The 11,210-nt window shown below is 38.5% G+C and overlaps 1 protein-coding gene across 1 annotated transcript; it reads right to left on the reverse strand.

Annotated features, from left to right (window-relative positions):
- Positions 1–3,838: 3,838 nt before the first annotated feature.
- On the reverse strand, positions 3,839–8,244 carry LOC110917898 (pyrophosphate--fructose 6-phosphate 1-phosphotransferase subunit beta). The gene is made up of 16 exons (XM_022162340.2): positions 7,962–8,244; positions 7,285–7,440; positions 7,059–7,180; positions 6,910–6,963; positions 6,691–6,797; positions 6,496–6,601; positions 6,325–6,388; positions 6,010–6,098; positions 5,689–5,820; positions 5,426–5,596; positions 5,226–5,341; positions 5,023–5,134; positions 4,851–4,935; positions 4,632–4,676; positions 4,473–4,541; positions 3,839–4,121 (listed from the first exon to the last, which is right to left on the reverse strand). The coding sequence occupies exons 1-16, from the start codon at positions 8,152–8,154 to the stop codon at positions 4,045–4,047; spliced, it is 1,698 nt and encodes a 565-aa protein (XP_022018032.1). The 5' UTR covers positions 8,155–8,244; the 3' UTR covers positions 3,839–4,044.
- Positions 8,245–11,210: the final 2,966 nt, after the last annotated feature.

The raw sequence follows: 11,210 nt of genomic DNA on the forward strand, positions 1-11,210 counted from the left end.
CATCGTGAGTGTTATAATTTATGAAAATAGGTTTGTAATAGCGATAGAATATGCGTAATTATTCGGTTATACTTCGATTTAGCGATATATCTGATATAGTTTCATTATGATCTGAATCTTTGGTGCTAGGCGTAACGAGTGTATCGAGTAGTAACAACGCACGAAGGTGCGGGTTGTTACAGGAGGAAGCAGGGGTGAGTGTTTGTCGGAGTTCACAGCCAGCACCCCGGCTCCGGTCACCGATCGAGCAGTCGAGAGGGTAAGAGAAGGCAGGCAATGATATTGTGTTTTTCATTTGTCTGTATGGGTGAAGCCGTAGCCGACCCAGGAGCAAAATCAAGTTCTCGGAAGTCGGGTTTATTGGTGGTGTTGCCATTGCAGGTGAGTGAGTTCCGAAGAGGATCGGAGAGTGTGGTAAACCCTAAAGGGTGGAGGAAGGTGATGGTGGGTGAAGGTTGAAGATGAAGTATGGTGGTGGTGGGGCTTTTCTCTAAAAATGAAGAAGATGCCCGGATAGTCCCTGTGGTTTGCCCTTTTAAAGGAAAGGGTAAATTGGTCATTTCACACCCACTTAACAGAGAAAACAAACTGAAGTTAGACCCAGGGACTATCCGGGAACAAAAAATGAAAAGTTGGGGACTATTCAGGTAGTTTTAGAAAGTTAGGGACTATAGGTGAAAAAATGCGAAACCACAGAGACTATCCGGGCACTTTTCTCCTTGTTTTTAAACCCTTTATACTATAACTCAACCCTCATAAACTTACCTGCTTTATAAATCCAATCTAATCAAAAGTGGATAGAATAGAAAATTTGTTTTTTTAAAACACCGTCGGGTCAAACCTAGTTTGTGGGTCTTGTAGGTGTGTTGGCATGTAATGGTTTTTAAAACACTGTCGGGTTAAACCTAGTTTGTGGATCTTGTAGGGATGTTGGCATGTAATGGTTTGTGTTCAAGCACCAATGTGAGCATTATAATTTACATGTGGAATTGATAAAATACAAACGTTAAGGTGGTGAATGACAATGTTATGCGTACCCAATTACTATTTATGAGAGCATTTACAACCCTTTTTCGTCAAGGATCTTCACATCCACGAGTCCGAAAAACCTTTCATGGACTTTCCATCTCTCTCCCATGCACAATCGCCCCCTTCAACCGTCCTTGGCTTTCATATCCCCTAGCTCGCTTCTACGTTAGCCCACGGACATCTTTGGCACGCCCATTGCAAGTATTGATGTGTATAGTAGACGTAAAGAAGCGGGTGTTTTAGTATTTTTTTAATTTTTTTCTATAAAGTTGTGTCAGAGATAAATGACTTATAGAATATATTACAATTTTAAAATTTTTAAACTTGTACCACTTAATTTACATTATAATATTCTACCTTATAACCTTTTAAAGATTTCAACAACATAAAGCTTACAAATACACATGTATGCATACATATCTTTTGCCGGTTTAATTTAGGGCTGGCAAATCGTATCTTATTGGGTTTAATAGGTCTTTGACGACGCGAATAACATAATTATATTAAACATCAATACAACTTGTTTAACTACTTTATATCTCATGCCTATAACACAGTTGTATGTTTTATGTACCAAGGAGAAGAAATGATAGATCGTAGCTAGGGCTGTAAACGAACCGAACGTTCAGCGAACAGTTCGTGAACCGTTCGGCGGGAAGTTCATTTATGTTCGTTCGTTTAATAAACGCACGAACATGAACAAGAAATTTTGTTCGATTAGTTAAATGAACGAACATGAACAGAGGTCTCGTTCGTTCGATTGTGTTCGTGAACGTTCGGTAAGGTGTTCGTGAACATTCGTTGATTTGCGTTCGTTTATGTTCGTATGTTTGTGTTTTAATTGAAGATCTTTGTATTTTATTATATTTTATTTGTACTTTTTATATTATTAAACTTTTATTTAATTTATTTCCCTTAACAATTAAAATAGGAAACCCACTTTCACCTTGTTTATGCATTATTTCCCTTTCATTTCTCACTATTTACATCCATGAATACGATCGACCTCCGTTCCACAATAAGGGATTTAAGTTCGAGTGCTACTCTTTGGGCCATCTATCTTTATCTTTCGTCGCGTTCGTCAAATTTATTTGTGTTCGTTTGTGTCTCGTGAACCGTTCGCGAACATGCTCATTTCCTTAATGAACGAACACGAACATAAAATCTCGTTCGGTAAGTGTTCATGAACCGTTCGTGAACACATTTATTTCCTTAACGAACGAACACGAACAGGCCTTGTTCGTGTTCGTTCGGTTCGTTTACAGCCCTAATCGTAGCCTCGTAATTATATTTATTTTTAAAAAAGTAAAAAACCAAGTAGTATATTTTTTCATTAAACAGGTTTAATCGTGTCTTATACAGATATCTATTGCCAGCCCTAGTTTAATTAGATAACTGTCAAATAACAATAAAACTTACACGTAGCGTATGAAAAACAATCACACAGGTAACTAAAAAACTTCTTAGATCGGGTGTTGTGGGTTCACTAGCAACCCACTAATGATGCCAAATAGAATGTTGGCGACGGTTAACCCACGCCGGCTAGTTAATGGCGGACGTGAATGAGAATAGAATTGTGAATTTGTTAACCCATTAACTATGTTAATAAGAATGATGATGGGGCTCATTTATGCAGGAACCAACCACATACGACCTTTTTATTTTATTTTTTTATTGTTAGTTATTGATATTCATGTGGCTAGCTTTTATCTTTTGCAGGTTTAATTAGATAATTATCAAATAGCAATAAAACTTACACGTAGAGTATGAAAAACAATCACACAGTTAACTAAAAAACTTCTTAGATTTGGTGTTGTGGGTTCACTAGCAACCCACTAATGATGCCACATAGAATATTGGCGACGGTTAACCCACGCCAGCTAGTTAATGGCGGACGTGAATGGGAATAGAATTGTGAATTTGTTAACCCATTAACTATGTTAATGGGAATGATGACGGGGCTCATTTGGTGTTGTGGGTTCACTAGCAACCCACTAATGATGCCACATAGAATATTGGCGACGGTTAACCCACGCCAGCTAGTTAATGGCGGACGTGAATGGGAATAGAATTGTGAATTTGTTAACCCATTAACTATGTTAATGGGAATGATGACGGGGCTCATTTATGCAGGAACCAACCACATGTGACCTTTTTATTTTATTTTTTTATTGTTAGTTATTGACATTGATGTGGCTAGCTTTTAACGGTCAAGTTGTTATGTATCACATTTTAAGCAAAACATACATTATATTTCTTTTATTTGTCAAATATGTGATAATCATATGATTGTATTAGGAGCCCATCCGTGAGATGGGTAAAAATCTATAGTCACCTACAATCTTTTTTAATGGTCAATTACTTTTAGTTATACTAAAAATAGTCTTTTAATATATTCTAACATTTCTCATTTACCATCTTAGCTAAAACTATATATTACAAGTCAAATAATTATTTACATGTATGCATGATGATGACTCTAGTAAGACAAAGTGAAACCAGCCCAAATACGAAAACCAATTGTTTATGCAAAACCAGTCCATAGATTCGAAATAAACAAAGAAGAATTTGGTTAGCCTAAAGCGCTACTTAGCCCTATATTATTGACTTTGAGATTATTCTTTATGGTTAGCCCAGATCGCCACACACAGGATTAAATGGGCCAGCCGGTTTTGACACATAGATGAATGATGATTCGAACCAATTATTTAAATAAGAAATTAACATCGTTATTAAAACTTTTAATAAGATAAAACATGCTTTAAAAATATATAAATTTTTAAGCTGGCATTGGTTTAAAAGAGGTCCAAAAAACAGGAATCAAAACCCTTTTATTAATCAGAACAGTTATAAAACAAGATCAAGCATATTGCCATTGGCACCATCTTGGGCCTAATAATCTTAAAACTAAACCAAAAACAATTGAAAAATCCAATCATATTCAAATTCATACCAAAACACTCGGATCCGGTCCAACATTATCATTAAACGACCTTCCCATGAACATGGGGGTACCTAGACTTGAACTCCAAGCTCCAACAATAAGGTGTGGTTAGAGATATCGGCCACTGGCCCGGTAAACTGAATGGGACCTGTAAAAGATATATTCAAAAAAAAATATTCAATTAACTCGTGAAAAAGATAATTAAATCCGGGCTCTACAAATCAGAGATCGGGGTATTGGCAATCCTAGTCCAATACTCGATTGTAAACTGTGTCCAATGCCCGAACCCATACCCATTTGGCACCCGATTACTCATTACGCGTCAGGTATCGGTATACCTGTTAGTTTGTTAAAGAATATCTGTTTGGGATTTCAAAGTATATATATTACTATTTTAAAGGTCTATATTTGCATTCCAGTGTTTTAGGTATCGCCGTATCGGGTTTCGTGGTTTGCCATCCATACTAGAAATTTGACTTATAAGAAGGGAAGTATATACCAGGACTAATATATCTGTTCTGAAGGGCCCACTCTTCTCGCTTTGATGCAAATTTCTTGAACGGTGCACCTACAATTATTCAGCATTTTAGGATTAAATATGTTTAACGAAAAACGCTTAAATTAAAAGGAAAAAAATAAACAAACTAAAGAAACTCACCATCAAGTTCAACCATTGCCTTCTTTATCACAGGCTTGAATTTACCTGAGAAAAACATACAAAATATTAAAATCTATAAAAAAAACAATTATATAAATAACTACTATTTAGAACACAAATCTCTTGGGTTTGAAATTTCTTCCTTTTAGTAAAACTGAATTAAGACTCGTTTCAAATGAATCTCATTTTAATAAAAAAACAAATTTGATTATTTTTTACCATGTCTCCTCTCAACGTCCATTAATGAAGTCAATGGAGTTCCGCCAACTGTCCATTCTGCAACTGGTGCAGCTAAATTCCCGACCTTCATGTATCATAACAATAAAGTTAGTCTTATTACATTTAATTCACAAAAAATATTATCAAAATAATATAACTAAAAAATACAGACCGATGATATTAATCCAGTTTTCCCACTCTGAAGTAGAGCTCCAGCACCATAACCCAACGCATAGCAGTATGAAGAATCAAAGTTTGAGGGCAAACCACACCTTCCTTCATATCTAAACCATTAACATCCCAAATTAGACTATCATAATCTATTATTAAAAATAAATGAATAAATAAATAATGTTCAAGAATGTCAAAAAGTACCCGAAAAAGTGGGATTGTCCTTTAAACTGTTGTGTATATTGACCCACTTGCTTCCTCTGTTCTAACTCTGTTTCAACCATTTGAATAAGCATTTTCTCGGTTTCGATTTTGGCAACCTAATGGTAAAATGAATGTTCATATTTCATATCAGAATACCTGAAACGATAACATAAAATTCACTTGATAAGAATTATAATAACCTGAACGTTTCCATGGGGATCTCTTTCAAGCAACAATTGATCTTGAATTGCTGAAGGAAGCAACTCAAAAAGCTGCAAAGATTCCGGAACAAGTTTCTGTTTCCAAATTCCACTCTCGTCGACAGTTTCATGAGCCAGAATTTCGTTTAACTCAGCAATTAGTGTTTGCACCTGCAAATCGACAAAAACAAATATTTACCGAGTTTTTCAGCGTAAAAATGAATATGGCTATACTGATATGGATATAAATTCCATTACAATACCTCAGGAATGAAATCAATAAGTCCTTCGGGTATCAATATCACACCGTAATTATATCCAAGATCTGCTCGCTTACAAATTACATCGGCTATGTAGTTTGTAACCTTTTTCAGTGTCAGCTTCTGGGAGGCAACCTGCATTAAGTTTTATATTTATTATTTATTACAAAAAAAAAAAACTATAGCATAAAAGATATTAAACTAATTACAACAGGAGTGTAATTATTCAAAACACATAGATTATTGCTAATATAAACATGTAATCATATTTATTGCTTTAACTATTTAAAATATAAAATGATGCAACTGCACAAGTGTTGGTACCTCCTCTCCAATAAGAGTAATGTTTGGATGAGTTTGTAAAGCACATTCTAATGTAATGTGAGAAGCAGCACGTCCCATAAGTCGTACAACTGCATAAAACCTTTTGATTATCAACAATGTATGATTTAAAACTAAAAGTATTAACCAAAAGCAAAAACTAAGAAATACACGCAAAAAAAACCGATCATCCTCATGTCCTTAGGTCAAAGGTTGACCAAAAGTGAACAGAATCTCGTTATAACTTAAGTTTTTTTCTAAAAAAAAGTGAATCGATATTTGTGATTTTATGTGAACGTAAAATGCAAATAAGCTTACAATGATAATATTTTCCTGTTGAGCGGGCATCTATCATAACATTTCCAATCTGTTCAGCATAGATCTGCGCACACGTTGTCAAATTTATTAACACTTGTAACTCAAATGGTATAATAAAAAATCATTAAAACACAGCGACGATATGAAAATTAAGAACAGAAAATAAATTACCTTACAGGCAGTATCAAAGCCAAAACTCGTAGGAACTTCTTTACATTTCAAGTCCCCATCAATGGTCTTAGGGCATCCAATGACTCGAGTCTTCAAATTCTTACTCCTGTGGCAAATATATATTCAAAATTTAGACACAGAAAGAGAATAACAATAATTCACGAGTACTGAAGTTCATTAAGTTAAATAAATCACCTAAAATATTCAGCAAGGAGACAAGCATTAGTGTTTGAATCATCTCCACCAATAACAACAAGCCCGTCCAGATCAAGCTTCGTTGCTGTATCTTCAGCTTGCTTAAACTGGAACCCAAAGAATGATTATATAAACTTTCGTCTCATATACATAAATCCATAAATGATAAATCTGTAACAAGATAATAATAACATAACAATAATAATATAAATAGAAAACCTGCTCTGGAGTCTCAATCTTATCTCTTCCACTACAGATCATATCGAATCCTCCCTAATGTAACGACGTGAAGAAAGTTAGCAAAATGTATGAAAACTCAGTCATATTATCTGCAAAACAAGTATTTAAAAACTGAAAAATACAAGTACCTGATTTCTGTAAGGATAGATATACTCCGGGGTCAAGATCTCGTATTTTCCCTTCATGATCCCCGCTGGACCACCTTTAAACCCGTATAAGGTGCTTCCTTTGCAGCGTTCCTGCAAGTAATCTACAACAAGAAAAGCAAATAATTCGAGCAGTTACTAATTATTTAGATTTTGCGTATATGTTTAACATAATAAGTGTTTTAACTTTGAAAGATGGAATCCTTACCGAACATCCCAGATATAACATTGTGTCCTCCTGGAGCTTGGCCTCCAGATAACACCACACCAATCTTCAAAGCCGAACCTGGTTCGTTTGATTCACTTGGCTCCAAGACTGCTGAAGGTTGTCCAAACAGAGATGGAAAAAGCTTTGCAATCTCATCTACAGCAATTAAGTCCACAAAAGTTAATAACATATCCTTCTTTTCTAGCAAAAGTGACTACAGTCTTAACAAAACAAAGTGCCTAAAAGTTTTACAATCTAGAAACCTTTAGAAAGTCACTAGTCACACATTCAAACAAAAAAAAAAACAATCCCTGTGGGTAGACTTAAATGAAAAACCATGGTTTAGATGTTCTTGTTTGACCTCACTCAAACTTATGTGTTCTTAGTTATCAAACTAATTCGTTCATCAATCATCGATGATTTCGATCTCCGTCAATCACAGCACGAAAACATCAAATCCACATAGATCTAATCATCTATACGCAAACAAACAATCTAAATCTCAACTAAACGAAGATCAATCGCAACTACAAAACAAACAACACACAACATAACTGGAAATATAACCTAACAAGTAACAAACATCCACAAATCTTCATCACTGATCCAGTACGTTCAGTTCGTACACATGTAAACCTACATCAGTGCACTGACACCAAACCTACATTACAGAATACCTGGATTTCCGGCAGCAGAGCTAGAAGGACCGTCAACAACTTTGAACGGCTTTTGGAAAACCGAGGGTAGAGCAAGCGGATGATCGAGACGGCTGTTCTGTACTTCACTGTAGACCGATGATACGCGGCTAGTGACCGGCGGTTTTCCGGTGGTTACGGCACCGCCATTTGGTACGGAAGAAGGTGGAGCCATTGAGTTGACGGAGATTGGATCGGAGAGAGAGAAGAAATCGGAGATGATTCGGCGGTGTGTTTTTCGGAGGGGGGTGTGTATAAAATATAGGGGAGATGGAGTTGGTGGAGGTCTAGAAGGGTAAAATGGTCTTTGGAGCGTCCGCCAACCCCCACGAAAAACATGGGGTAACCGTAACCTAAATTTTTATTGATGGTTTTTTACTTGTCTTGATTGATCGATAAATACCTAATGGGTTCGGGTTGTATTTGAGATAAATTTTATGATTAGGTATGAGACTGAGATTACTTAAACCCGTTTTAAACATACCCTATTGCCATCCCTAGTTTTTTATATAAACTTGATGAAACAATGGTTAACCAAGGGAGATTAACTCATTGGTCTCGTCAAGTAGGGTTAATCTCTTCTTTCTGAGGATCGGTGGCTGGATCGTCCGCTGGTTGATATCCTGCACAAAGAAACAAACTGTGACTCGTAACAAGGAGGATGGGGTGGGGGGTGCTCCTTGTTACCACTCTGCGGCGTGAGAATCAGTAATTTGCTTGTGAAGCAAAGTGTGTGCTAGTAGTAGTAGTAGTAGTGAGAGAGTTGTGAAAAGATACCTCAAACCTGGTTTGGGATGGGTATTTATAGCCGAGGAGTGAAGGAGGGTGATTGAGTGGTCAGACTGACGACGTGCCACCCTTATGTAGATGTGTCAGGCTTGTCGGTTGTGGAGGTGAAGCCACGTCCTACTGGAGTGTCAGTCTGTTGCTTACGTAAGGGCTGACAGGCGACTGTCATTGGTGCCACTTGCTCTGTGGTGTCAGTCCCACTTGCCTCGTGGGCAGGATGAGTGTCGCGCCGCATCGCTGCCTATGGTAACCGCTGTTATTTCCGCGTTCCCATTCTGGCGAAGATTGCGGGATGCGGTGCTAAGCCGCATCGCCACTTATGGTGACTGTTGCTGTTGTCTAGATCCCTTGTCGTGACGAAAATGTTCATAGGATACGGTGCTAGGCCGCATCGCTATGCGTACACCCATTTTCATACACAAGGTAAGTCTTCTTCCATCACTTGACCGATTGGATTCGACTGCTGTGTTCGCGCGTGCCCGCACAGACACAGATAAGTTTTTGCTGGTGGGGGTTTTTGATAAGGGTAATGGTCACTCGCAGTCGTGCTGACGCGAGATCTGGGACCATACCTCTTCAAGTTCCCCCAGTCTAGTGTTGCTTCCTTATGCAAGTTGCATGTGGGAGGAATACTAGATTATGGTGTCTAGAAGGTAGTTTGGACCTTGGAGAAGATTCTAGGCCATGCAGATGGCTCCTGCTTCAAGTAAATCAAGCTGGGGATCTGGTAGAGTCGTGTGACGTCTCTTCCGTACCGGTGAGCAAGTTCCGTCTGATGCGGAATTCTCAGCCGAGGAGTTTGATCCGGTAGTATGGTCTACCTTTTTCTGATGTCATCATGGTTGGTTGCCACCTGTTGGTGTGTCGAACCAACCTTTGAGATCGTGACTGAAAATGTCAGCAGGATTCGAACCAACCTTTGAGACGGTGACGGAAGATGTCCGCATCCGCAACTCTAGTTGTAACCTCTGCGGTAACTGATGCAATGTTGTAAGTGCCTTGCTCTTGCTTTATGTTTATCAACTGAACATGCAACGATGATCCCTATTTTGTGGGGTTTTCGTGTTCTTCCAGTTAGCTCTCAAGTAAGCGCACGTCCTTTGCGGTTACCTCGTTCCTTTGCATTGTTGGCCATGTTTTTGGTCGAACAATGTGGGGTACTTGCGTCATTGTTTGCCGTGTTTGGTCGAAAAATGTGAATCTGGATAATGGTCAAATAAACATGGTCATAGGCATGGTTGTGCCCACCATTGTTTATTCTATGCAGCTCATAGGTGGGCAAACAAAGTCATAAGCAGACTTGTTACCACTGTTGCTTGGCTTGTTGCTCAAGGAGATTCCCTTGGATGCTTGGGAATCTGGGTGAAACTCGTCCGCATTCATTCTGTAGCCACTTCCCTTCACGCTTAATTGGAAAGCAGTTTTTCTGGAAGTAGCTTTTCCCGACCGCGTGATGGCTTAGTCGTGGCTCTTCCGTAGCTACCGTTCGCGTATTTGCGTTTCGCCGCAGCTACTCATGAGTGTTTGCGGTTTGCAGCAGAAGACTCGCTTTAAAAGAGTTTTGTGCTTGGATGTGGCTCTTGAAGGATCAGGAGTCAGGGTTGCTGATGTGCGGTCGCTCATCATACTTATCCTTTTTCCTAATGAGAAGCTGTTTGCGTCCCCTCTGTGGTTGTGAACCGGACACGAGAGATTTGAAGCTTGAAGAAGCTTGGAGGGACTGCGGTTTACTTCATCCTGAGAAGCGGTTTTCGTAGTTCAAAGAACAACGTTGGTTCTGAGTATCTGACACACCTGTGCAGGCTCGTGTGTGTCATCTCCGCATATTCCACGTGTGCTCGTGGGTATATGAGGATTTTAGTTATACCCATTTACATAATGTAGAGATATATATTTTTGCCTTTTTTAGGGGTATGTAAAAAACGACATGCGGTATGGGTTATGGTGCGGTATACCAGGGAAACCGCATGCCGCTTAAATTTGGATATTGTTGTCGCTTTTTGTTGTACACGTGGCAGGACGCACGTGTGAGTTGGTAGAAGTTGGTGGGATTTCCTGGCATGTGCTGAAACGAAAGGACGTTTGCACTGCCCGAGGTAATAACTGCACTGTAGCAGGAATGAAAAAAGTCTCTTTTATCAGGCGCGTGGACGGCTACTCACGAGTGGTAACCGTCAGCAAAACTATCGCTTGTACATGTGTCGTCGCATGGTTCGTTGCTTTAGCGCACGACGTTTCAGTTATTGCTCCGCATTTATTGCGATGAGTATAAAAGGGGAAACCGTTTGTGGTTTCCCCTCACTTGTTCGAAAACTCAAAAAATTTCCGGTGAGAGAAGTTAAAAAACCTACGTCTTCTCCGATCAATCCTTTATTTTTCTGGTGGGGTTTGTTTTTAAACTCATCTACCATTTTCTTTCTTCTACATTCTGATGGCTGAACC

Source organism: Helianthus annuus, chromosome 16 (genome assembly GCF_002127325.2).
Source record: "Helianthus annuus cultivar XRQ/B chromosome 16, HanXRQr2.0-SUNRISE, whole genome shotgun sequence".
Classification (NCBI taxonomy): Eukaryota; Viridiplantae; Streptophyta; class Magnoliopsida; order Asterales; family Asteraceae; genus Helianthus; species Helianthus annuus.